This window comes from Ziziphus jujuba, chromosome 7 (assembly GCF_031755915.1).
Source record: "Ziziphus jujuba cultivar Dongzao chromosome 7, ASM3175591v1".
NCBI lineage: Eukaryota > Viridiplantae > Streptophyta > Magnoliopsida > Rosales > Rhamnaceae > Ziziphus > Ziziphus jujuba.
The window spans coordinates 1252239-1280000 of NC_083385.1; the positions used below are offsets into that span (position 1 = coordinate 1252239).

General features: G+C 34.6%; 3 protein-coding genes across 5 annotated transcripts; 2 read left to right on the forward strand and 1 right to left on the reverse strand.

The window, feature by feature from the left end:
- The first annotated feature begins 670 nt into the window (after positions 1-670).
- LOC107424106 (myosin-17) lies at positions 671-12308 on the forward strand. 2 transcript variants are annotated; one of them, XM_060818660.1, is made up of 39 exons: positions 671-1275; positions 2096-2224; positions 2570-2713; positions 2826-2971; positions 3108-3264; positions 3392-3450; positions 3732-3891; positions 4031-4180; positions 4256-4392; positions 4486-4632; positions 4715-4816; positions 4892-4949; positions 5034-5135; positions 5261-5298; positions 5466-5592; positions 5673-5843; positions 5945-6076; positions 6197-6306; positions 6404-6464; positions 6831-7008; positions 7368-7573; positions 7708-7827; positions 7925-8023; positions 8123-8344; positions 8612-8751; positions 8909-9026; positions 9120-9170; positions 9264-9353; positions 9456-9626; positions 9764-9913; positions 10034-10240; positions 10365-10502; positions 10591-10661; positions 10768-10867; positions 10949-11005; positions 11097-11153; positions 11264-11344; positions 11450-11532; positions 11622-12308. In XM_060818660.1, exons 1-39 carry the CDS (start codon positions 1273-1275, stop codon positions 11743-11745), a joined length of 4596 nt encoding a protein of 1531 aa, XP_060674643.1. In that variant the 5' UTR covers positions 671-1272; the 3' UTR covers positions 11746-12308. The 2 variants fall into 2 exon arrangements, with proteins under 2 accessions (XP_060674643.1, XP_015889296.3); XM_016033810.4 differs by having other exon boundaries at positions 673-1275; positions 9758-9913.
- Positions 12309-12768: 460 nt separating this feature from the next.
- LOC107424107 (glycerophosphocholine acyltransferase 1) lies at positions 12769-15959 on the reverse strand. Of its 2 annotated transcripts, XM_016033811.4 has the most exons (8): positions 15575-15957; positions 15365-15484; positions 15143-15200; positions 14955-15055; positions 14256-14351; positions 14077-14170; positions 13395-13632; positions 12769-13280 (listed from the first exon to the last, which is right to left on the reverse strand). In XM_016033811.4, exons 1-8 carry the CDS (start codon positions 15656-15658, stop codon positions 12923-12925), a joined length of 1149 nt encoding a protein of 382 aa, XP_015889297.1. In that variant the 5' UTR covers positions 15659-15957; the 3' UTR covers positions 12769-12922. The 2 variants fall into 2 exon arrangements, with proteins under 2 accessions (XP_015889297.1, XP_024932675.1); XM_025076907.3 differs by lacking the exon at positions 14256-14351 and having other exon boundaries at positions 15575-15959.
- Positions 15960-22753: 6794 nt separating this feature from the next.
- On the forward strand, positions 22754-27325 carry LOC107424120 (protein PLASTID MOVEMENT IMPAIRED 1-RELATED 1). The gene is made up of 4 exons (XM_060818833.1): positions 22754-22899; positions 23026-23130; positions 23371-25655; positions 25747-27325. Exons 3-4 carry the CDS (start codon positions 23371-23373, stop codon positions 26903-26905), a joined length of 3444 nt encoding a protein of 1147 aa, XP_060674816.1. The 5' UTR covers positions 22754-22899; positions 23026-23130; the 3' UTR covers positions 26906-27325.
- Positions 27326-27762: the final 437 nt, after the last annotated feature.

Here is a 27762-nt window from a genome sequence, read left to right on the forward strand (position 1 = left end):
CGAATTTAGCCTGGATTAATTTCAATGAAATTAAGTGGACGAATTTAAATGGTTCTCTTGATTATTTTACGACTCGGCTTTCCTGAAAAAGGTTTTTATTGATTAATCGATGCACAACTTAATCTAAGAAAGCCAGATATGGAGGACATTTCGATACAAATCAAATTCGATTATTCGCAAAATAATAAAAAGCTCATGCACATAAATTTATGTTCAAAGAGCGTGATAAGCCTGCTCAAATCTCTTTCATCAAAATATTATATGTCCTCTTTTTTCTTTTTCTTTTTTAAAAAAGAAAGACAAATTTTGTTAAAACAAGTAATCTATTTATTGCTTGAAAAATCAAACTTATTTTGGATATATATTAATAGATAATCAAATATCAATAGTAAACGTTATATGATTGATCACATCGAATACTTCCAAACCAGCATTAAAATTGTAATATGCTATTAATCTCTATTTAACGTTTTTAATCATAAGAAATTAACCCCAAAATCTAGACACTATATTAGTTATTAAAAGGTTAAATTCTGTTAAAAGATTGTCCTACAATGGCAATCAATTGTGAAATATGGTTGAAGGGTATTTCCGTAAATAGGTGCAAAAGATTGAAAAAAAAAAAAAAAAAGGAAAAATCGAAAATACAAAATTTTGCTCTCAATTACTGTCGGTTTTATAGCAGAGAGCCATTTTTGTGGAGGCCACGGATGCCCAAACAGTACGGCTCCTCTCCCAAGGACTCGAGCTGACCAGACCAGTTTAAGGAAAAGAAAAAAAGTATAAAGAATAAAGATTTGTAGAGAGAGAAAGGCATGGAAATACAAGACTAGAGAGAGAAAGACAAAGACAGAGAAGCTTAAAAACTTTTGCTTTTTCGGCATATATATAAAACATCCATAACCTTATTTTGAAGAAAATTCGAAACCCAAACCAAAACTTAAAAAGCTTCGAAAAGGGGGCAAGAAAAAAAAAAAAAAAATCCCCTCAAGAGTGCTTTGTTTGCTTGCTATTATCGTCTTCTTCAGCTCAAACTTAAAGCCGCCTTTTATTTTTCATCTTTCATTTTTAATTTTTAGTTATTTTTCTTCTGTTTTTATTTCTTTTTTTTATTTCATTTTCTATTTTTCCCCTCTCTCTCAAAAATTCCGTTGAAATTCCAAAAAGCTACCATTCCATTTCTCTCCGATCTGACTCACCGAGTTACTTCTCTTTCAACTCGGCCTTTGTCTCGGATGAGTTAGCGGGTGAAGATCGCCGAGTGTATTCGCCATGGTAAACTTGAACAAAATATCTAATGCTTTGATTGATTTTGATTTATTTGACTCGTTATTAGCTGAGTTCAATCGCTTGCAAGATGTTTTTAGGAATAACTTTGATTGTACTAGTCCTTTTTGAAATCAATGTTGTTATGTACAACTCTGGCAAATCTTGTTTTTCAGATGATATTTTACACATTTCGTTATCGCTTAGCTCTTTGTAGCTATAATTATATGATAATTTCGTGCACCTTTTATTTCTGCATTGTTAAATTTTAGGTTTCGATGCAAAAACGCCAAATAGGATTCTGTGAAATTGGGTGAGACAAATAGGTTGTAATTCCGGTATTGGAAAACCCTGGCTAATAATAATGAATTTCGAGATGATAGTCTTAGTTCGATCATGCTCTAAGCTTGTAATCAAGCAAGATTAATTGAACTAGATAGCCAAAAAGAAGTACTTAAATGAGAAGTTGGTGTGGAAAAGTTAATTTTTTTTTCTTTTCCCTTTTTTGTTATGATTAATTTGATTATCATGGTCAATTTATTTGGTTAACGAGGAATTCTGCAAAGTTTAGGCATTATTTGCTTGTATTCCATGCTGGTATTAGCACCTCTGCTGTAACGTTGAGATTGGTGATTGAGATTATGCTGTGTGTTTTGTTATTGTTCTCTGTTATGAAAGCTCTAAGGTTTAAGGCCTTGAAGAAGTTAACTTTTATTTTGATTGCTAAACAATTTTGCTATGCTGTGGACTAAACTGTATAATGTAGTCTCTACCGGTTCGACTCTTGATGGACAAGCTGTTTTACATTTCTGATAACTGGTCTTCGCAGGCTGCACCAGTTAATATAATTGTAGGTTCTCATGTATGGGTTGAAGATCCAGTGGAAGCATGGATCGACGGAGAAGTTTTTCGAATCAACGGCGAAGAAGTTCATGTTCATACAACAAATGGGAAAACTGTAAGTTGAACTTGACATGTTTGTCATGTTTTATTCTGTTATTTATGACAACATAATTTTATTGATTAATATATTATTATTTTCTGATCAACACCTTAATCTATAGATTTAATTGTACATTTCAATGCTCGGTTCTGTATGCTTCTGTGGAAAACAATGCCAAGTTTTTCTTTTTTATGTGAATCCAGTTATGTTTTGTTATGAAGTAAAGTCTATGAAGTTCATTTAATCATAAAAGAGAATGATATTTATGTGGATAGAAAATACTCAAAATCCCTTGTTTTATACATGAATATTTTTTATTCTGAGGTGTATTTGTTATCCTCACTGAAAAACTCATTGCAGTTAACCACAAATATCTCAAAAGTTTTTCCAAAGGATACTGAAGCTCCTCCTGGAGGGGTAGATGACATGACAAAGTTGTCATATTTGCATGAACCTGGAGTTCTACATAATTTGGCCACCAGATATGAACTCAATGAAATATATGTAAGTTGCTGAAAACTTTGTCCTAATGTATATGATAAAGTGGATTCTGAGTGAAACAAATGAAAAAGTTGTTAATAGTCCTGTTGTACGTTTTCTTAAATATCTTCCTCAGACATACACTGGAAATATATTGATCGCAGTCAACCCATTTCAAAGACTACCACATTTGTATGATACTCATATGATGGAGCAATATAAAGGAGCTGCATTCGGAGAGTTAAGCCCTCATGTTTTTGCAGTTGCAGATGTTGCATACAGGTAGTTTACTTTGTGTATGCTAATGCAATGCTCTCTTTCCCCAGTCCTCCCAGACAAAAAATAAAATAAAATAAAAGGAAGAAGAAGAAGAAGAAGAAGAAGAAAAGTTACTAAAGTTTAATTCTATCTATAATAGGGCAATGATTAATGAGGGGAAGAGCAATTCAATTCTTGTTAGCGGAGAGAGTGGTGCTGGTAAAACTGAGACGACAAAGATGCTTATGCGGTATCTTGCATACCTTGGGGGTCGATCGGGGGTAGAAGGACGGACAGTTGAGCAACAAGTTCTAGAAGTATGACAAAGCTACTTTTCCTAGAATATTGTACTTCTGGAGTACTATCATTTTACTTAGTTGTGTTTGCATGCATACAAACAAATTGCAAACCATAATTTGTATTGTTTGACCGGTTTGATGACAGTCCAATCCAGTCCTTGAAGCATTTGGAAACGCTAAAACTGTTAGGAACAACAACTCAAGGTATGTTTCTGTTCACTTTAGGCTTCTGAGCTCTTCCAGTTTATTTTCATTTCCCTGAAACAACTCTAGAAAAATATATTTAATGGTTGAACCTCCGTGGTCCAACAGTCAATTTGTGGTTAAACTGTCCCAACTGGTGATTAATTATGGTTCTGGAAACTCTGCTTTTCAGCACCTAATATTTTGTTAATGTATATTTTGCTTATAATGCTAAGAGAGTCTAACTTTATGAAGGAGCTAGTTTTACTGCTTCCTAATTTTATTCTTCAATCATAATTCAGTCGTTTCGGTAAATTTGTTGAGATCCAATTTGACAAGAATGGGAGGATATCTGGAGCAGCTATAAGGACTTATTTGCTTGAGAGATCTCGTGTTTGCCAAATTTCAGATCCTGAAAGGAACTATCATTGCTTTTACCTTCTGTGTGCAGCACCACACGAGGTAGTTATAATAAAAATTGATAACATAATACCTCAATTCCCAATTGGTTGCATATCAGATATGCTAGTAAATTTTATACTCACTTTCCTAAAACTTGCATCTGTTAGGCCATAACATATCTTGTCCGTTTAAATTTCAGGATAAAGAGAAATATAAGTTGGGAAACCCTAGATCATTCCACTACTTAAATCAATCCAACTGTTTTGAGTTGGACGGAGTAGATGATGCCCATGAATATCTTGCCACCAGAAGGGCAATGGATGTTGTTGGAATCAGTGAGGAAGAGCAGGTCAGTTGTCTAAGATATAATTGGTGTGTGGTGTTGCATACATTAGTCTCATTGGTGATAAATAATTCTTTTCAGGAAGCAATTTTTAGGGTTGTAGCTGCAATACTGCATCTTGGAAATGTTGAATTTGCTAAGGGAGAGGAGATTGACTCCTCTGTCATCAAGGATGAGAAATCTAGATTCCATCTCAATATGACAGCTGAACTTCTTAAGTAAGCCTATCTAATGCTTTCTTGCATTGTATCCTGTATTCATGCTTGCTTGTTATTGTCACACATTTCAATTAAATTTTGCTTCTATTATAGGTGTGATGCAAAGAGCTTGGAAGATGCACTCATTCAGCGTGTAATGGTAACACCAGAAGAGATTATTACAAGGACTCTTGATCCTGTTGCTGCAATAATTAGCAGGGATGCCTTAGCGAAAACTGTTTATTCACGCCTGTTTGATTGGTATGTGAAATCGGTTTTTATATGTTTTTTTTGCTGTTTGTTCAATATTTTAGGCTCTAATCAAAATTTCCTAAATTATTAGGCTTGTGGATAAAATCAACAATTCCATTGGTCAAGATCCAAATTCAAAATCATTGATTGGAGTTCTTGATATTTATGGGTTTGAGAGTTTTAAGTTTAATAGGTAAGCCATTAAATACATTTGGGATTTACAATCTAGTATCTGGCTTTGCGACTGACAACTTGCCCTGTTGAATAGTTTTGAGCAGTTCTGTATTAATTTTACAAATGAGAAGCTGCAACAACATTTCAATCAGGTTGGTAACTTTTTGCTAAAATATCATCCGCTAATTTCAATACTGGTTTTGTTGTATATTAATATTTAAATGGCATGGCTGCAGCATGTCTTCAAAATGGAACAAGAGGAATATACAAAAGAAGAAATTAATTGGAGCTACATAGAGTTTGTTGATAACCAAGATGTGTTGGATCTAATTGAGAAGGTGATATTTCATTGCATCATACACGTCGTATATGTTAAAGCAGAAACATATAGAAGCTGCACACATTTTAGTATCATTCGGAGTATGAGTCAGATAATACAACTAAGTAATTCCATTTTTTGCAGAAACCTGGAGGAATTATTGCACTGTTAGATGAAGCCTGGTATGCTGCTTATGTTTCTACTTAATCATTCCTTCCAAGTTTGTTGGGATGTGAATTAATTTCATGACCTTATAGTGTCTACTCTAATATTTATCTTTCAATCTATTATGAGTTTTTCTTTTTTTATTCATCTTGTAACTCATGTTTGTCACATTTTTTTCACGCAGCATGTTTCCTAAATCCACACATGAAACTTTTGCTCAGAAGTTATACCAAACATTCAAAAACAACAAGCGCTTCATCAAACCTAAGCTTTCTCGTACCAGTTTCACTATATCTCACTATGCAGGGGAGGTAAATATGTCTGGTATGTATTCATTTCAATGTCAACATAAAAATACTGGAAGTTTTGCTGAAAATGTCACCTTTTCCAGGTAACCTATCTGGCTGATCAGTTCCTTGATAAAAACAAAGATTATGTGGTGGCAGAACATCAGGATCTCTTGACAGCTTCAAAATGCTCATTTGTGGCTGGCCTATTTCCTCAACTTCCAGAGGAATCATCGAAGTCATCTAAGTTTTCCTCCATTGGATCACGCTTTAAGGTCTCTTTGGTCTATCTAATCTGCAGATTTTGCAGATTTTATCTTCTGCAATTTATATTTACTTTTGGAAAATTGATTGAGATGATTTGTCAAAAATGCAGTTGCAACTTCAATCTTTGATGGAGACATTGAATTCAACAGAACCTCATTATATCAGATGTGTAAAGCCAAATAATGCTCTGAAACCTGCTATTTTTGAGAACTTCAACATAATCCAACAATTACGCTGTGGTGTGAGTATATTCTTCCATAAACTTGCTTTCTTATGTTTCATTTGTCTTAAATTTTGCAAAATTAAAATTTATCTTGTTAAGCACTGTTATTTGCCAAACTAATGTTCATGTTTCTCTTAGGGTGTTCTCGAGGCTATAAGGATTAGCTGTGCTGGGTATCCTACTAGACGGACATTTTATGAGTTTCTTCATAGATTTGGGGTTCTTGCACCAGAAGTTTTGGAAGGAAAGTAAGTCAGTTTTTTTTTGGTTTACTTGTTGTTCTGTATACAAGAGTATATGTAATGTGCAAGAAGTTTTGATGACCCAGTTTTCCTTCTTGTACAGCTATGATGACAAGATTGCATGCCAGATGATCTTGGATAAGAGGGGACTGAAAGGTTATCAGGTGATTCAAATTACTCTATTGATATCTGTCATGACCGTGCTATTGTTTTTAAACCTCAAATGGTCTAATTGAAGTTAAAAGTCATTAATACTTACAGGCTATGGGCCTCACATAAATTTTCGAAGTTCTTAGAAAATTTTGAATGACTAGGTCTCCTTTCATATCAAGTATCTCTACAAAATTAGTAAATGTTTTGCAGTGGATGCTAGTTTCCTGCCATTTTGAGTAATTGCTAGCATATAAGTACTCGTCTAAAGTTTCAAAAGGCTTCGCATAGTTACAAATTTTTGTTGACTATTTTCCATATGTAATGAATTTACCAATAGATTTATGACATTCCAAACTCTGTTCAACGTGGTTTGGCAGATAGGCAAGACAAAGGTCTTCCTACGAGCTGGTCAGATGGCTGAGTTGGATGCAAGAAGAGCAGAAGTACTTGGAAATGCTGCTAGAACTATACAAAGGCAAATACGAACCCATATTGCACAGAAGGAGTTTGTTGCATTGCGTAAAGCTGCTATTCAATTGCAATCTTATCTGCGAGGTATCATATTTAGCTAGATAAAAATGATACCTGCCTGGTACTTTTTGCTTCTTATTACACAAGGAGTTTTTCTGCTTGCTGAAGTTTGCATCAGTTGAAACTGTGCAAATGAAAAAACTATATTAATGTAACCAATCTTGTTAGTTGTTCCCCTTGCCAAGATGTAAATTTCTCAGTCACTGGTACTCTGTCAGTCAACGTTACTGTGTCACATGCTTGTATATTTGTACTTCCTTATGTTTAAACCAGCATATTCATGATGGAGTGTTTTCTAAGTAGAAATTCATTTCTATTGTTAGTTTAGCTAATCATATCTCCTATCAAGTCTTAACCATATTCTTTTTCTTGATTCTAATTAGGTGTTTCTGCCCGCAAACTGTTTGAGCAATTGAGACAAGAAGCAGCAGCTTTAAAGATACAGAAGACCTTCCGATGCTTCACTGCTAGAACATCTTACTTAACCATACATTCATCAGCAATCAAACTGCAAACAGGGTTAAGGGCAATGACTGCTCGTAATGAATTCAGATTCAGAAAACAAACCAAGGCTGCAATCATTATCCAGGTACTACTGTCACATATCATCTGATTCATTTGTCTATAGAGCTAACAAATGGAATTGTTGCAACTTCTGGATGAGCGTTTGAAATTTTTATTGCTATGATGCAATATGCATTACGCTTTATTGGTGGTCTGCAGGCTCATTTGCGTTGCCTTGTAGCATATTCTTACTATAAGAGTCTCCAGAAGGCTGTAATAGTTACTCAGTGTGGTTGGAGGCGAAGGGTTGCTAGGAGGGAGCTCAGGCTGCTTAAAATGGTTTGATTGCATTCATTTATGTGATTTTATCTATCTAGTAAAGATATAATGAATTATCCATTAACTCTGGAGGTTCCCCTGTCCTGATTCCTTTCAGGCTGCAAGAGAAACAGGGGCCCTTAAAGAAGCAAAAGACAAACTTGAGAAGCGTGTGGAAGAACTCACATGGCGTTTGCAACTTGAGAAGCGATTAAGGGTAAGTTATCCTGTATCAGGCACTATTATCTTGGTTTATGATATACTAGAGCACAATTTTACGAACAATATAATCTGTTTGTTTCCACTTGAATTGCAGACTGATTTGGAAGAGGAAAAGGCCCAAGAAATAGCTAAGTTACAGGAGGCTTTGCATGCAATGCAAACACAAGTAGAAGAAGCATATGCCAGAGTTGTGAAAGAAAGAGAGGCAGCTAGGAAAGCTATTGAAGATGCACCGCCTGTCATCAAGGAGACTCCTGTGATAGTTCAAGACACTGAAAAGATTGATTCATTAACAGCTGAAGTGGAGAGTTTGAAGGTAGGCATCCATGCAAATTTTGTGCCTGATGGAGTATCCTCTTCTTATGGTTCTTTTTGCATAACAATAGTGCTTGTTGACAAATATAAATATATATATATATATATTTTGCTAATATATGCTTGATTTTATTATAGAGTCTTGGCATATATCATTCCACAGTTTCCTTAATATCTTTTTATGAAAACATTATTATTATAGATGAGTGTCCTAGAAATTGAACCTTTGAAATATGATGACTTGATGAATCCTCTCGTTACTGTACAGGCTTTGCTGCTATCAGAAAGACAGGCAGCAGAGGAGGCCAGAAAATCTGGTATGAACGCAGAGGCAAGAAACACAGAGCTTACAAAGAAACTGGAAGATGCAGGGAGAAAAGTGGATCAGCTTCAGGAATCTGTACAGAGGTCTGTTAATACTTGTGATGTGGAACCATCTATTATCATATATTGCTATTGTGAATGATGTATCATATGGACAGTTTACTTAGATTGCAGAGTAAATACCTTTTGATTAGCTTTAAACCATCAAAGTTCATCTTATTTATTATTCTCTATAATTCAGGCTAGAGGAGAAACTTTCCAACTCAGAGTCAGAGAATCAAGTACTTCGTCAGCAAGCATTGACTATGTCACCAACTGGAAAAACTTTATCTGCAAGACCAAAGACGGTGATGATTCAGGTTAATGGAGTATAATTTTCTTAATTGTGAGACGTGTGTTTTTGCTATCAAATAAGCTTACAGAAATAATGCAATGTTTCATGAAATTTGCAGAGGACACCAGAGAATGGTAATGTCCATAATGGAGAAGTGAAGGTTTCTTCAGTAAGTGGACACTATGCTGCATTGACTTGTTAGGAGATGAAAGACAAGTTGTACAATTGTGTAGACTCAATGCTTCTTTTCTTTTTTGTTCAGGATATGACTCTTGCTATATCACATGCTGCAAATGCACGTGAGCCAGAATCAGAGGAAAAACCGCAGAAATCTCTCAATGAGAAGCAGCAGGTAATCAGCCATTGACTTGCATGTAAATAATTTGTGCTCCAATGCTTTGGTCTCTCACATTCTCTTTCTAATTTGTTACTTGCAATCTGTTTTGTGTTTCAGGAGAACCAGGACCTCCTGATCAAGTGTATATCACAAAATTTGGGATTCTCAGGGGGCAGACCTGTTGCTGCCTGTGTCATATACAAATGCCTTCTTCACTGGAGGTCATTTGAAGTTGAAAGAACTAGCATTTTTGATCGCGTTATTCAAACAATAGCTTCAGCTATAGAGGTAAGTTGCCGTTTTCTAGATTTGTGAAATTTAGCCCGATCATCAAACTTCCAATTTCATTACAAACCATTTGTAGTAAGAACAATCAACGTCTACATCTTGCTAATGCTGATGACTTTGCCTTATTTAAGGTCCAGGATAATAATGACTTCTTAGCTTATTGGTTGTCAAATACATCGACTTTATTGTTGCTGCTTCAACATACACTTAAAGCAAGTGGAGCAGCCAGCTTGACGCCACAACGGCGAAGAACTACATCAGCATCTCTTTTTGGGAGGATGTCTCAAGTATGAAATACTGGTGTATACTTTTATTAAATGCCTACTGTCAAGAAATCAATCATCTTATGTTGTGTCTCATGCTTCTTCTCTCCATTTTATTTTTCCCTCCTTAATATGACTCTTTAGGGTTTAAGGGCTTCTCCTCAAAGTGCCGGAATCTCATTTCTTAACGGTCGTACACTTGGTAGGCTGGATGATTTACGCCAAGTTGAGGCTAAATATCCAGCATTGCTGTTTAAGCAGCAGCTGACTGCCTTCCTCGAGAAGATATATGGAATGATAAGAGACAATTTAAAGAAAGAGATCTCCCCGTTACTTGGGCTGTGTATCCAGGTAGGTGGCTGGCAAAGTTTTTTTTTGATTTATTTATTCTACAATAGATATTTATTTAGCTGGAAAGAGATTTGGTATCCATATATTTAACTGAATGATTGTCATATATTCTCAAACAAATTAGGCCCCAAGGACATCGCGGGCAAGTTTAGTGAAAGGACGCTCTCAAGCCAATGCCATAGCTCAGCAAGCTTTAATCGCTCATTGGCAAAGCATTGTGAAAAACTTGAACAATTATCTGCAGATGATGAAAGCAAACCATGTGAGTTCAATGTCTAAAACAAACATCCAAAAATGTGATTCTTCTTTTAGGAAACAGTTCTGGATACTTATATGGTCTGCTTTTACAGGTGCCACCATACTTGGTCCGTAAAGTGTTCACTCAGATATTTTCATTCATCAATGTTCAACTTTTTAACAGGTATAGATTTGATAAATCAATCTCTTTCTCCTCTTTTATTTGTGTTCCATCACAAGTTTATTATTGTTTGTTTAAACATCACTTACATCTTATGTAATCATTGCAGTCTTCTTTTGCGGCGTGAGTGTTGTTCATTCAGTAACGGGGAGTATGTGAAAGCGGGTTTGGCTGAATTAGAACAATGGTGCTATGCAGCAACCGAGGAAGTGAGCAACTTTCAAGAGTTATGAGCTTTATTCCCAGCGGTTTTTCATAATCTTTTGTCTGAAAACTTTATTTTTGTCCAGTATGCAGGTTCAGCTTGGGATGAACTGAAGCACATTAGACAGGCAGTTGGATTTTTGGTAAGAATAATGCTGTATCTAAAATGATGAAGCATTTACATCCACAATAATTGTTGACCAATTTTCATTCATCAATTTCCTAACAATGCAGGTCATACATCAAAAGCCCAAAAAGACCTTGAATGAAATTACCAAGGAGCTCTGCCCTGTTAGTTCCTCCGCCTCTCAAATTTCTCATTTCTTTCAAATCTATCCCTTTTGTTTTCAATTATCTGGCTCGTATAATAATAGTATATATTTTGGTTATGGCATCTTTAGGTGCTTAGCATTCAGCAGTTGTATAGGATCAGTACGATGTACTGGGACGATAAGTATGGCACACATACCGTATCTTCTGATGTAAGTGGACCTTAAATTGCATTCCCATGAGAATACATTGTCTTATATAAGTAACTTGAAAGCTGTCGATGTTACAGCATTCTGAAAAACCTATTCTCCCGACAGGTTATTTCGAGCATGAGAGTCATGATGACCGAGGACTCCAACAATGCCGTTAGCAGTTCTTTCTTGTTGGATGATGACTCCAGGTTCTTCTGCATTTCATTTGATCGATAAAGCACAATTTTATCATCTTCTTATTGTTTATTGATACGTTTTACGGATGCTTTTGATGCAGCATACCATTCTCAGTGGATGACATATCCAAGTCTATGAAGCAAGTAGAAATTACTGATATTGAGCCTCCACCGTTGATCCGTGAGAACTCAGGGTTTGGGTTCTTACTTCCACGAGCCGAGTAATGTGGATACCTTGTCGTCCACTTCTTCATGGTTGTCCGCAAAGACCATTTTTGCTTTTTGCACATGAAAATTTTTAATGTGCCGAAACACTGTGCATACAGTATCTCATTGTTTTCTACCATCCAATCCATGTGTATAGTAGTTTTTTTAATCTTTTTTTGGGGTTATAGACCCAACCCGTCTTGGAGTGATGGGTCGGGTCAATTCATTCTTTTTCCCTCTTTAAGTTCCATCGACACGAGAGGGTATTTGTTCGGAAGCCAATATCACTTTATTGATGTGATAATGTGCGAGTTGGGGGTGTCGGGCACTGATGGTGTCCAAACAATTTACGATACCATACCCATATCCTCATGGGCTTCTTTCATATTTTTATTTTTATTATTTTTTTTTTATTTTTGGTGGGTTTCAGAGTTTTGTTTTTTTAGGGGTTTCTGAGTGAAATGCATTTTATAGGGCATTTATTTGTTGTATGAAGAAGAAGTTAATACTTTTTTAAGTGTTGTAACATTCATAATTTTTTTAATTCCTTTTAAATGGTTAGATCAAAGTCTATTAGTGTATCTCTGGAATACAGAATAATCGTCTTCTTTTTATCTTACATCTTATTTAATTACGCCTTGAACTTTTTATATTAAAGATTAAAATATGTTTTAGACCTTTCTCATTAAAATACGAAGGATAGGTGGGAGGAAGTTGAACTAGAGAAAAAAAAACTCATCCGGCAGACTAACGAAACCAAGTGTTGGCGCCCTCTGGCTGTTACTCAGAAGAAACATGCAACCAACGCTACCGATATTCATGAATTTCAGTTCGTCTCAGCAGCTATAACTGAAAGTTATGCTTGCATTACAAATATCAATCAGTTTAATAATCTTATTGCAGACCCCTTTAAATATTTGAACATTTTGTATCATCTCTATCAATAATTTCCAAGCACCAATTCTCTACAAAATCTCGATCTCAATGTTATGTAAGAATGTTCAGGCTTCCCAAAAATTATAATGGCATTTGAGGACCATATTATCAGACTAATTAGCATCGATTGAAGGCAAAACAAACGTCAAATGTTACAAAGCTAATTTCAGGGCATACCAAATGAAAAACATTGAGGCACGACTAACAAGCTTGATATAACAAACATGTTTAAACACAGGAATGTTAGAACCTAGAACTGTCAGCTCTCAGTAGAATTGTGGTTCTCTATGGTGGTATTTTCTGCAACGATGGAGGGTTGGTCTTGTTGGGTTTGTACTGGATGTGCCTCCGATTTCTTCTTCTCCTTGAGAATCACCTGCCTAGGCATTACTTCAAGTAAAAAGCTTCCTCCATTCCATACAGATGCAGAAACCTTGAGTAATTGGAAAAAAGCATGCAATTCATATGACAAGAAGATGGGGACTGTCAATGCCATGGTTGCCACAGTAAATATGGCTTGAAGCAAAATGTACATGAACAAGCGGTTTTGATCTCCAAGCAAACCGCTTAAGCGCCACCATACATTATTTGCTTTCTGTGCCTTTTTCGAGAGTTCCCTACAAAAATGCAACAAGTGCATCAACAGTGCAGAACAAAAGGCGACAAAAGGTTATCCACAATTGTATAGAGAGAGATTGCACAAAATTTTAGAAGGGCTGAGGAGAAAGAACCTGTAAGAAGTCATGACCTCCGGATCTCTTAGCAGCCTTTGTCGACGTAAAACATTGACAATGAGAAAATATAGAACCTGCCAAAGGGTATATGCAACTAAGGGGACCATAAATAGCCATGCCCACAGGTAAGATTTGTGTTCCACATAAGGCCATGAAGCTCTCGGAGAAGTTCCTTCTGGATGCATGGCTGCAAAGGCTGCTGGATCCCACCATCGAATTGTGAAGAAGACTAGCCCTGTAAAAATCAAATCTTTAGCATTTATGGTAATTATGATAACAGATCACCCAAGTTTATTACAGGGCAAAGTAAAATTGGCTGCAGGAAGAGCCCAAACAACCATCTTGATAGCTCTGGGGCAGCATCCCTGTTTCTAATTGACAGAGTTGCAGCCCCACTGAGAACCAACTTTCTCAAATTCACTACGCAAAAGTAGTTGCTTAATAAACAAGGAGCCACGTATTATTTACCAGTAGATACTATTTTGAGACAGTTGCTACATAAGATCATAAGTAAAGCATGATATTCTGTTCAGCTGGATTTGTACTAAGATTTCAACCAGTTAAAGTACAGCGAAGTAAACAGTACATTTGTTTCATTCATTTTTAACATCATTATATAGTTAACAGCTTTGCTCTTTCCTTCTAAAAAGGCCAATCATAAACAAAAACGTGTACTCACCAGGTAAAAGATGTATAAGGACACTAACAAGTTTGTCAAGAGAACTAAAAACCAAGCTGCATCGCCATACAATCAATGCCCATGCTAATGGACCCTGCAGGCACAGAGGAGTCAAAACTTGTACGAGTGCAGTTTGTCCCTTAACTCAGAGCAAAATAGCTAAAAGACTAGTTGCTAACCTCAGCAAATGAGAAGCAAACCATGAAAAGCTTTTCATCCGTTGGATACAGAAGGAGATGAACCAAAAAAATTGTATTGGCATAATAGCAAAAGTCCTAAAAAAAAATTTTTTAAATTATGTCACTTCCTCATTTTCATCTTTCAACTACCACACAAAAGAATAATACAAAATACAAAAGAAACCTGGGGTATTAGTTATATGAAGGTGTTTTGGAAAACAGAAAATTGATTGAACGAGGCATGGATAAAATTGACACAGAATGAAAGGCCTGACTGATTAAGCGGTACACCAAGTTTTCAATTGAATAATTGGAAGTAATGTATCATCATTTGATGAATCAAATGTATAATGCCATAAAATTACAACAAAAATTAAAAAAAAAATGGAATGAAAAACAGGCTCAACCTAATCCTTTTGTATCTTCTCCTCATCCTTACAGTACCCATCACTAAAACCTAATTATATGATTCTAAACTTTTTCACTATTCGTTGTAACCCCCAACTACTAATCGAAGTAAAAAACCAGCCATTTATATAATAAACATAGGAAAGCCCTCAAACTCCCATTTCCTTAAAAGACCCCACCTACGGTTCTATATTGCAACTAAACGAACATATATATATATATATATATATATATATCTAAAGGAAATATGAAATCTACCAAAAAAAAAAGAAGAAAGATTGCAAGACTTACCAAAAGATAGTAATGCCATTTTTTGTATCGATAGTATATCCACCTAAGAGGAACAAAGATTACATAGAACAAACAATACACATAACGAATATCTTGCGGTCCTGTAACCGAGAAATCACGCATCACATAAACTGTCAAAGAGTAATTAATTCAAACCACCGCATTCATCAAAATACTACTTTACTCACTTGCTCCTAAAAGGAAGCAAAACCCACCGAAGCTGAGGACCCCCAAAAGATGAGTCACCTAAACACGAAAAATAAATCACATATGATATGAATCACAAGTCCTGGCCCAAAAAATGCTTACGCACCGAAAACCTCTCAAAAGAGAATTTATCTGGTACCCTCACAAAGTACAATTCAATTCCCATTAATTAGTTTTGCATGAACAGGGGAAAGAAGACCAACCTTGTTGATGAATCTTTCGTGTTCTTCCGCTTGTTTGGCGATCTTAACAGCCTGTTTAGACAGGATCTGTTTGGTCTGAACCGCTTGTTTCGAGAACATCTCTTTCGTCTGAGCCACTTTCTACGAAACCAAACATATCCAGATCAGTAATAACCAAATATAATCACGACCCATCAATTGAAACCCAATCAATTCACAGATTAACCGCACCTTAGATCGATCCTTTAAATTTTGCTTCACTTTCTGAAACGAATCGCCATTTGCATCCTCCACAAGCTCTTCATTGGACGACATCTCTGTTTTTGAGAACTAGTCAGACAAGATAGCAGAAACAGAGAAAGATGGAACAAGACAATGAAGATGGCGCTTGGATTGGTGTATATGAATATAAATATAGGGAGACAAATCTTTATATGTTCTTCCACAATATAAACAGACTCGTTAAACATCATTTTACTTTTGGGTTAAGCTTTAGACATTTCTGATTTTTGATAAAAGTGGAATATTTAGCATTATTCTTTTTTCCATTATTCGAATTTGGTATCGCAAGCAAAAACCAAATGCGATGAGCCTATTTCTTTTTCCATCTTTATTTATTTATTTATTTATTTTTTTGGGTCGGCCATTTTAACCGCTCTTTATTGTGTTACCCAAATATGAATATGAAAAATGTCCGCGCTCATAACGTTTGATTATTTAATTATAAAGTTTATTTGCGTGTATATTTAATTTTAAATATTTTTGTTATATGACAAAATGGATAATTTGATGATTGAGTATCTATGTTTTTAAATAATAGAATCAGAATAAAAAAAATTGTTTTATATATATATATATATATATTTGTTTTTTTTTTCATTATTGGTGTAGGCGATATGAGATCAAGTTGCAAACCATGTTTCACTGTTTCACCAAGGATGATAATTGTTTAGAGCATTTATATAACTTTTGGATATATATTTTATTGCAAAAAACAAAAAAAAATCTTTTTGATAAATTATTCTTGAATCTAGAACCAGTTTTTTTTTTTTTTTCCTATGGATTGAATTCTCTTATAATATACAATGGACAAGACGAAGTGGATTAAACATTTCTATTTGTGCAAAAAAAATACGAATTCGAATTATATTTAAAATAGAAAAAATAGATAATTTATTAAAAAATAAAAATATACGATGGGTATAAATGTCTTTGATCAGACCCACTAAAAAATCTTCATGCGTGTTCATATATGATTGAATATTTGAAGGTACGGTTGCATTAGGATACACATGTCGTAGACGAACGTGTTAGATTTAACAATCTCCAAAAATGCTACTTCTTTATCCACGTAGAGCCCATGGGAGACGTGGCGGCTTAGCATTATTAGCCGGGGAGGAGGGAAGATTAACCAAACCAAACAAATTAAAATTACTAAAAATCGTATTGACAGGCTTCGTCGGTGTACAACTATTGAAAATCTCTGTTAGAATGTGTGTATTGTAATTCTTATAAAAAAAGGAAATTTAAAGTACCAAAATCAACCCATGACATGGCGACATACTATTGGTTATTGAATCTGTAATGAATCTAGCGGCGAATTTGGCAGCGGAGAGGATAGGCCGGGTATGGGCTATTCAGCAACTCAAGGAGACGGAGAGCAATGGCACTGCATTAGGACAAACACTCGCTGAAAACCGATAAGGGATATGGTGGTTGGCTTATCTCTTTCCCAAATTGAAAGCTCACAATTTCCAATTATAATCGTAACAATAAAGGAATGCCTTGTGGTTGAATAGAATTCTGTAGATGATATTCAATAATGGTTTAACTCTGTAGACGATATTCAATAATGGTTTTCTTTTAAAAAAAAAATCTCAATCAAAATGATACGAACCTATATTTATATTTATGTTATTATTATTATTGTTATTTGGGTTTGTTGGTATGTTGTATTTTATTGTAATAAATTGTATTAGAATAAATTGAAATGGATTGTATTGAAATGAATAATATTGTATTGTGTTTTTGACATTGTAATGTATTATATTATTTTTTATTAAATAAAAACAAAATATCTAAATTTATATATTTTATTAATATTAATATTTTTTAATCATAATTATTTTTATTGAAGTAGCTTAATTAAAAACATTTATCCAATTAGAAGAAAAAAAAAACTGCCACATATCTTCATCAACAACACAAATCCAGCTCTCCATATCTGAAAAAACCACCAGATCTTATTAAAAAATAAAAAATAAAAAAGAGAAAGAAAAATCTATTGTTTGTGTTCATCCAGGTCCCAAATAAACCTCGTACCCATCTGGGCAATTTGACTGTTAGTTCCAGATTTGAGTTTTTCTCTTTGGAATTTCTCTCCTTCTCTCTTCGTTTTTCTCTCTTTGGTTTCTCATCTTGTTCTATTGTTTCCTACTCCAGCAATGTCGCACCAGAAATTCATTAAAAAATTAAATAAAAAAAAAAACCCAAAAAATCGCAAAATTCCAAAAACATCAATCTTTACCAGCTCAAAAATCTTCTTCCGTCTACATATACAATCTTTCATCAAAATTTTACAACGAAATTCAAAAATTGTCAAATTGTTGGCACCTAAACATGTGAACAGATCAACCTCTCTCTGATATGGTACGATTTAGATGGGGAAGATGGAGGTCTTTTTATTTTTTTATTTTTTTGGGGTTAAACTCGCGTCTGTGTTTTGTATTAGATAATAATGCCAGCTATTTCTTTGGAGGAATTCTTCAGCACACACCGTATACTGACATGGAATCTGATGTGGTACACACTATCAATAAAAAACATAACATTTCTCTCATTTTGCCACATCGGCAACTATACACCTTAATACCGTTACTTCTATAACACTCTTCTTCGTTGGGATCTCATTTATCTCAAATTTAGAAATATTATCATCCAAAGCAACCTTAGTCTCTCTAGTAAGTATTATCATTCAAAGCAATCTTATTTTTTCAGGCAAGCTCAAATCTTATGTTTTGTTTTTAAGAATACAAAAACATAATTTTTCTTTACACATAGATCATTCCATCTATTATTTAATTTCTGAAATTTATATTTGATGTGTAATCTAGTCACCAAATAAAGGTTAATTAATAGATATGGTTAAGAATTAAACATTTGAAAGCAGATTGAAAAGAATAATATTGAGGTGGGCATAAAACTCACAAAGTCATTTTTATTCTACAAATATAATTGGACTTCTTGATTATTAAAATTCTAGATATTAAAAAAAAATACATATATATATATATATATATATATATTTTCGAAAAGATTTCTTGGTTGAGATGGGTGCCTGTCTTGGATTTTCGACTAACCAAACAAATGGTATCATCAAAGGGGATAGACCATATTCCCTGGTGATTGGTGGATGATTGATGGGCGAACAATTTGATTCTGGTTCTTCAAATATGGCTATGGGAAAATCCACGAAAGGACTATAAATCAAAGTGGGCAAGACTTGGATGCTCTATATTTCAGGTGAGAAATCCTTGTAAACATTTTAGTAAATTGATTTAAAATGAAAATCTGATGGAGAAGAAAGTAGATGGCTAAGGAAAAACAAAACGGAAAAATTATGAAAATAGGATCGAACGACGTTAAAGAGATATATGTCATTTCTCTATTGGCCATGTGTGCCATGTCAGATTCCACGTCAGTACAATGGGTGTACTGAAAAATTGTATAGAAAGTTATCCAGCTCCTCTTGTATTAAACTGGATCCCACTTATTAAGTTATCCAAACCTTTTTTTCTCACCAAACATGTGATTGGGACCAGCTAATACAATATAAAGCTTTTATACAACGGCACGCCAAACGAGCCCTTTATGGATAGAAAAATATGTTTTTATTTAATTATTAGTTAGTAATATTATTATACATCAATTAATATCCATGATTGATATTATGTGGTGGTGATTATTTATTTTCTGTAATTGTGATGGTGGTTATTTATTTGAGCAGCTGTGATATGATGAATATAAAAGTCTATTAGTTGTACATTGAATGTATGAATGAAAAAAGTTTAACTCTTAATTCAATTCTATCTCTATAATTTTAAAAAAGTTTAACTCTTAATTCAATTCTATCTCTATAATTTTATCTCTTTCTGTTCTCTTTTTATCTCTTCTTGTTAGAAAGAACATATCACAAAAACCTTTTAAATTAAATTAATTAATAGAATGATGGGGATTCGTCAAAATTTTTTTAACATTGGAACTTGCAATAGATAAGTATTTGAGAAGAGATATTCATAAATGATTTTTTTTTTTTTCCCTCTTTTAGTACAATCAATTGAACATCATCTTCCATGTAAGAATTGAACCATAAAAGGCTCTTCTATAACCAGGCGCACCAAAAAAACATAATTTGCGAAAGCATGTGCCACTCTAGTAGTGCTATGGAAAGAGAAAATACAATCAAATAAAATGAAACATTCTACAATTAGAATCGCCTATGCAAGAAAATATTCAGCTAACAATGATTCCTCATCACTGTAATATTATAATTTATATCATATGTAATCTGTGTTTCTGAAAAGCAAGACTAAGATGATTTCCTATCTCAAATCTTCTGTTACTGCCTTTTAATTTTGACTTGATCGATCGGGATTAGTTTATTATAAAGTCGATGAAAAAAATGCACCCTTCATTTTAATTAGAGATTTTTTTTAACTGATTGTTATTAATAAGAAAAAACTCACATCAACTTCATCAATTCATAAAAACTATATATTTTTTATAATTTAAGATTTTTTTTTTAAGAGAGAAATTAAAACCTAGATTTTAATGTTTAAGCTAGTTTAAGATGACTAACAAGACTTTTGTTGCTGTTATTGGAAGTAAATTCTCTATTATTATTATTATTAACAGAAAACGACACCATTATTTTTCCTTTGTATTACTTTATTCATTAAATGGAGACATTTCTATTTTGCTTTTATTATTTTGTTTTACAAATAGCTCTCTTTTTTTTTTTCTTTTTTTTGGTGAACCTCTCACTAATTCATACCCCTAAGAATGAAAATATTAAACATATTTTATAGGAAAATATTTTATTAGTTAATGTTGGATAGCTTAAATTGTTTGATTGTTATTTATATACATATAATTTGAGATGAAATATTCCATAAAAATGTATATTATGATATAATCGGATGTTAATCGAATAACATAGGAACTCCATTGTTATTTGGTAAAAGCCAAATGCTTTTTACATGTATTTTGTCAAAATAGTAATTTTGATTCCATTGCTTCATAATTTTTTATTTTTATTTTTTAAGTGAACCACAAGGACCTTCTCTTTGTGTTTTTTAAAATCGACCTTGGCTTTGTTAAATGGAACTTTATGGTGAGTTTTGACCTTTTGGTGGTGCATCCATCATGTTACATGATTTAAACATGCTAAACATTAACTATTAATTAAAATCCCCAAAAAAGTTTTTATAAGCATAACTTTTTTTTTAATTAATTTATAAGCATACAACTTTAAAGTATATTTGATTTTTTCCTTTTTTTTGTTTGGTGAATAATCTTCACCTTTTATGTTTGTTAAGAAAAGCATCATATTAATTGCATGTTTTCCAAAAAGAAAAGAAAATAAAGGAAAAAAAGTAAAAAAAGAAGAAGGGAAAAAAAAAAAAAAAACACATGGTATGGATGCATTGATTCATAACAAAGTTTACTAATGCGACTCAACTAAAAGAACAAAGAGGAATATTTATAAATACCAAAACTTTTGAGGGGTTAATACAATAAAAGAAATTAAGAGCACATTATGTTATTCATTCCATTTATTATAGCTTCTTATGCTCCTTGTGGGGTTGTCTGAGTCCGACCGTCGCGATCTCATCTACAGGTTGGCACGTCATTTAAAAATTGGGAGTGGGCCATAGTGGAGCGCCCCGTTTACATTTATCTTCCTATTTGAATTTGAACCTTTTTTTTTTTTTTTTGGGTTTTTTTTCCCAAATTTGAGGTTAAAAAAAAGTTTTTATTAAATAAAAATTGAAAACATCGCTCACGAATCATCTGCAGCCAGTCATTCAATTAGGTGGCCAAACATGAAAATCTTTCTTTACCGTGTCCGACAACCACAAGCCCAGCATAATGTACACGTGCTGCGAATTCGCGTGAAGAAAATGGCTCCTTTCCAAAAATTTTTAAATCTTTGAAGCTTCTTCAAGGAGGGAATTATATCCATAAAGAATACGAAAAATTGGTGGGCCCAATTTTGGCTAATAGTTATATAATTTTATTAAGTTTTAAATTAATTATTGTCCAAAGTATATGATTGAAGGACGAATTATGCAAATCCTAGACATATCCTGTGACTATGTTAATAAGTAAAAATACAATATAAAACTAGCTCTACTTGTTATTTTTATAATATAATTTCTACTTTTTTCTTACGTTTTATTTAGGAAGAAAAAGAGGAAACCATGTAAAAATATTTATTTAAAGATATTTGATAATTTATTCTATAAGAATTTATGCCAATTTGGAAAAGTGACCTATTCCTTATTTACGCATGGTTTCACATTGTTTGAAATAGTGCTAATAGTGGAAGCAAAGTATTTCCAAAAGTTAAAAACGCATTTGGAAAAAGGTAAAAAGTATAATCGATGAGACCAAGGTTGGACAGCGAAGCTTCTCAACACTCTATGTGATGGCCTTTGCAAACAAAAAGACAAAACAATTGTTTTCTCTTAATTAATATTGGTGCCACAGATCCGCAAATTTGTTTATTTTACTATTTTTCTTCATTACTTTTGTATTATTTTTTCTCACCTCAATATTTATTTGGTTGTTGAAGAAAATCAATCACAATAAACATAAACCTAAATCCACAATAAAGTAGAGCTGGTGATTCCTTTTAAAATTGTATGCTCATTTTATTTTATCTGGATTTTTTATTATCAAATTAGAAAGAAAAAAATGAATAAATGCCCTTACAATAGTTTACTTAAACACAAAAATTTTAATAATGTTTTAAAAAAGAAACAACAAAAAGATGATCGTTCCTCTTCGAAAGCACTTGGAAAAAAGAGATAATTAATTAACAATAATATAAATACAAGAAAAATTGATGTTTTAAGCGATATCTCTACAAAGCACACATATATTTCTATATTGAATTAATTGATCTATAATTATTTGAAATTCTAATCATTAGTAAGACTATCTATTTTATATTAGAATAAACTCCATTAATTCAATTATAGCTTTTTTAATTATAAAAATAGATATAAAATATTTTAACCGGACTAACAAAAAAGAAAACAAAAAGAAAAAAAAAAGGGGGAGAAAATGTTTTGCAAAAGAGGAAATATAGGAAAGTGAAGTGGATAAAATTACAAATTTTACAAAACAAGGGCGGCAACACAAAAGATAAAATTAAAAAAAAAAACAAACACACACACACAAATATTTGGTTTGAAAGACGCAGCGGCAATTCAAAGAGGAAACGGACAGACAGAGAGAGTTTTGGCGACGGAAGCGCGGTTCAGAGCAACGTAAGCTCTCTCTTTCTCTTTCTTGTAATGATTTTTCGGATTTTTCTTCCCTCGCTTATGTGTTTCTCTCTCTAATTTTTCAAATTCCTATTAGAAATTCTAACATATTCCAGTTTCAATTATCAGGGGGAAAAAAAAAAAAAAAAGAGGCTAAATGACTTGGATCGGGTAATTTTAGGGTTTCTGCTCCTGCTTCACCACCGATTTTTGGTCCACAGCAAGTTCCATCCGGTAATTAAATTTAATGGGGTTTTTGGGTTTTCGTTTATTTAGTGCATAAGCCTAAGATTTCAATGTAATTTATGTTCCATCGACTGAATAAATGAGGGAACTTTTTATTTTTGAAATAATGAAGTTTTCTGTTTGATTTTCTACGTGGTTTTTGCTTTAGCCTGATTGCTCCTTTTTTTTTTTTTTGGGTTTGGTCTTGAAATTTATGTGAATAATAATAATAATAATAAAAATAAAAAGATGTCAAAAGCCGAGGCTGCGAAGAAAATTGGTGAGGATTCAGGTAATGGGAAGTTGTTGAATGAGATTGAGGCTATAAGTAAAGCCCTGTACCTGGATAAAAACCCCTCTAGAAGTTTGAACCATTCGCTGAATAATCCATCGAAATCTTCCGGAAAAACTCATTTGGTAGATTCCAAGGTGAATGCTAAACGAGGCAACGAAGAGCCACCACGCAAGGAGAAGAAATCCATTTGGAATTGGAAGGCCTTGAAGGCATTTTCTCATATCCGAAACCGTAGATTTAACTGCTGTTTCTCTCTCCAAGTCCATTCAATTGAAGGGTTACCCCCGAATTTCGATGATTTGAGTCTCTGTGTGCACTGGAAGAGGCGTGATGGTGTTTTGGTTACTCGGCCAGTTAAGGTTCTTCAAGGAGTCGCAGAATTTGAAGAGAAGCTTATTAACACATGCTCAGTTTATGGCAGTAGGAATGGACCCCACCACTCGGCAAAGTATGAGGCAAAGCATTTTCTGTTATTTGCTTCTGTTTATGGTGCTCCAGAAATTGATTTGGGGAAGCACCGTGTTGACCTCACAAGGTTGCTTCCCCTGACCCTTGAGGAATTAGAGGAGGAGAAGAGCGCAGGGCAATGGACGACAAGTTTTAAATTATCTGGAAAGGGTAAAGGTGCTAGGATGAATGTTAGTTTTGGGTACATGGTAACTGGGGATAGTTCCAGTGCACCTGGAAATACACAAAATGTTCCTGAGCTACTGAATTTGAAGCAGGATAGTCTGAGTATTAAAACTGGGACAAAATTCGGACTAGGTGATGGAAGGGGAAATATGCGGCGTGTTGAAAGTCTGCCTAGTTTATCCAATCATCGGCGACATTCTTCATCTCGATCTGTAGAGGAAATAAAGGATCTTCACGAGGTTTTGCCCGTATCAAGGTCGGAACTTGCCAGCTCTGTAAATATACTATATCAGAAATTTGATGAAGAAAATTCTGCTAGTCCAGCAGATTACAAGTCGGAAGTTGGTGATTTCACCGAGCATCTTGAGCCCAAACCATGTTCCAGCCCGTTGTCTGATTCTGGTAGAGAAAACATAGGCAATATAAGTGAAGTTAATGACTTTTCTGTAATCGAACAAGCTGTGGAATTGTCATCAGAAGAACCAGTGAAGTCAGAGGATGTTATCAAAGAGACTGCTGATGTTTCTCTAGCAGCCCGTCATGATGTTGAAATTGACACTGGTGTTCAGTTAGCCTTTCAAGAGGATCCTAAGCTTAATTCTGAGGGCCAAGATGAAAAGAATGGTAACACTGTAGATGAGCTTTTAGTATGTAACTGCTCTTCTGAAAAGGATGACATGTGTACAAAAGAATCACTCATGAAAGAGTTAGAGTCAGCTTTAAATAGTGTGTCAGATATGGAGATGGCAGCTTTGGAATCTCCTGAAGAGGAAGATAATTATAAGGAAATTAATTTGGACAATGAGAGTAGGAAGGGGAAGTCACCTAGCTTAGACGATGTTACAGAGTCTGTTGCAAGTGAGTTCTTAAACATGTTAGGGATACAGCATAGTCCATCTGACTTGAGTTCCGAGAGTGAACCTGATTCCCCAAGAGAGCGTCTGCTAAGACAATTTGAAAAGGAGGCTCTTGCTGGTGGTTATTCTTTATTTGATTTTGATATAGGTGACAGCGATAAAGCAGAATGTGGATATGATGATGCAGCTGGGTCAAGGTGGGAAAATACAACAGAGGCTTTTGAATTTACATCAATGATTCAAGCTGCCGAAGAGGAGCACCTAATAGCAACTCAAGAAGCAAGAAGCAAAACAAAGGCAAAGATGTTAGAAGATTTGGAGACAGAAGCCTTAATGCGTGAGTGGGGCTTCAATGAGAGGGCTTTTCAGCATTCTCCAACGACAAACACTGCAGGATTTGGAAGTCCTATTGATTTACCTCCTGAAGAGCCACTGGAATTGCCTCCTCTTGGAGAAGGGTTAGGTCCATTTCTGCAGACAAAGAATGGAGGTTTTTTGCGGTCTATGAATCCCTCAGTTTTCATGAATGCTAAAAGTGGTGGAAACTTGATAATGCAGGTTTCTAGCCCTGTTGTGGTTCCAGCAGAAATGGGTTCTGGGATAATGGATATATTGCAGCGTTTGGCATCAGTGGGAATTGAAAAGCTCTCTATGCAGGCAAATAAGTTAATGCCGTTGGAAGACATCACTGGAAAGACTATGCAACAAGTAGCATGGGAAGCTTTGCCTGCTTTGGAGGGATCTCAGAGGTTTGTACAGTTAGAAGCCAAAAATTTTCCTTTACATCATGTCATTAAGTTGAATGTGTCTTAAATACATCTTATTTCCGTATTGGTGCAGTGAATGTTTATTGCAGCATGAATCAATGGTGGACCGAGAGAAATTGGGTGGACCAATGAGAGTTAAAGGAAAATCATCTGGGTTGAGGTCCAATAGGGCTATGTCAAGCTCAATCAGCAACGAGATGGGCTCAGAGTACGTTTCTCTTGAAGATCTTGCTCCTTTGGCTATGGATAAGATTGAAGCACTTTCAATGGAGGGGTTGAGAATACAGTCCGGGATGTCTGATGAGGATGCACCTTCAAATATTAGCGCCAAGTCTATAGGAGAAATTTCAGCTCTCCAGGGAAAGGGTGTTGATATCAGTGGGTCCCTTGGCTTGGAGGGTGCTGGTGGATTGCAACTGTTGGACATAAAAGACAGCGGTGAAGATGTCGATGGACTAATGGGCCTATCTTTAACTCTCGATGAATGGATGAGACTGGATTCTGGTGACATTGATGATGAAGATCATATCAGTGAGCGTACATCTAAAATTCTTGCAGCTCATCATGCTCATTCGTTGGACTTCATTCGTGGGATGAAAGGGGAGAGAAGACGGGGCAAAGGATCTAGTAAAAAGTGTGGTTTGTTGGGGAATAACTTCACAGTTGCACTAATGGTGCAACTTCGTGATCCGATACGAAACTATGAGCCAGTTGGAACGCCAATGCTTGCTCTTATTCAAGTAGAGAGAGTTTTTGTTCCACCAAAGCCGAGAATATACAGCAAGGTTTCTGAGCTTAGGAACAATAATGGAGAAGATGATGATGAGTCTGAATCAGTGGTGAAGGAGGAGATAAAGGAAGAGAACAAAGCTAAATCTGCTGCAGAGGAAGGAATTCCACAGTTTAGAATCACTGAAGTCCATGTTGCGGGTCTGAAAACCGACCCTGCCAAAAAGAAACCATGGGGTACTTCAAGCCAGCAACAGTCTGGCTCCCGCTGGTTGCTTGCTAATGGAATGGGGAAAAGCAATAAGCATCCGTTTATGAAGTCAAAGCCTGCTTCCAAATCTAATGCCCCGTCAACGACAAAGGTTCAGCCTGGTGATACCTTGTGGAGTATCTCATCTCGTGTTCATGGTAACGGAGCGAAGTGGAAGGAATTGGCAGCTTTGAATCCTCACATACGCAATCCCAATGTTATTTTCCCCAATGAAACCGTCAGATTGAGTTGATGAGTGGGATAGTTTCACCCTCCTATGATAAACGTTGAATATCATTGCACTATGCTCTACCGAGTCAGATTCGAACCCCCATCATTACCATCTTGAGGCCGAGCTAGGTCGATGGGTCACCTTTTTGGGCTTTTGTTTTTCCACTTCCGTGTATGGTCAAGGCCAGCCAGCCAATAGGAAGTGAGTAAAAAAAAAAAAAAAAAAAAAATTGGTTGTTGTTGTTTCTTTCATTTTTATTTGTAAATCATTTACGTTGTATATGTATTTAAAGTATTGTCGTATGTGTGTGTGTGTGTGGAAGTAAATGGGACAACTCACTCTCACCGCACCACGCAAACTTCAACTGCAGGGCTTGCAGCTTTTGCTCCGAACGACAGCTTGGGCTTTCGAATAGATTTGCTTTCAGACACTTTGTGAAAACGTGATTTGATCACTTCTCTATAATCCAATAAGAGGTCTCCAATTGGTTGCCATTTTGACATTGCATTCTCAAATTATAGCATTCGAGCATCTTTTTACAATTTTACCAATATTATTTTTATGTCAAATTTAAACAAAAAATTTGTAATTAATAAAATTTATTATTGAATTTTATTTTTATAAAGTATGTGGAAATGAATTAGTGCATAAAATGAAAGAGAGAGAGAGAGAGACTGCTCTGTTTTTAGGGATTTTAAAGAGAGATACACCCTGCTCTGTTTTTAGAGAGAGAGAGAGAGAGAGAGAGAGAGAGAGAGTAGGGTCGCCGGAGGAACTGCGGTTGGTTGAATAATAAAATTTATTATTGAATTTTATTTTTATAAAAATATATGGATTTTTATATCATTTAATGAATTAATTAATATTATTTTTGTTTT

Coding starts and splice junctions, on each gene's coding strand:
- LOC107424106 (XM_016033810.4), top strand. Junction 2,225..2,569: donor ATACAACAAATGGGAAAACT/GTAAGTTGAACT, acceptor AACTCATTGCAG/TTAACCACAAATATCTCAAA. Junction 10,241..10,364: donor TACTTGGGCTGTGTATCCAG/GTAGGTGGCTGG, acceptor CAAACAAATTAG/GCCCCAAGGACATCGCGGGC.
- LOC107424107 (XM_016033811.4), bottom strand. CDS start 15,658: ATGTCGTCCAATGAAGAGCTTGTGGAGGATGCAAATGGCGATTCGTTT. Junction 15,485..15,574: donor ATTTAAAGGATCGATCTAAG/GTGCGGTTAATC, acceptor TTGGTTTCGTAG/AAAGTGGCTCAGACGAAAGA. Junction 14,171..14,255: donor TTTGCTTCTCATTTGCTGAG/GTTAGCAACTAG, acceptor CTGTGCCTGCAG/GGTCCATTAGCATGGGCATT.
- LOC107424120 (XM_060818833.1), top strand. CDS start 23,371: ATGTCAAAAGCCGAGGCTGCGAAGAAAATTGGTGAGGATTCAGGTAAT. Junction 25,656..25,746: donor GCTTTGGAGGGATCTCAGAG/GTTTGTACAGTT, acceptor GTATTGGTGCAG/TGAATGTTTATTGCAGCATG.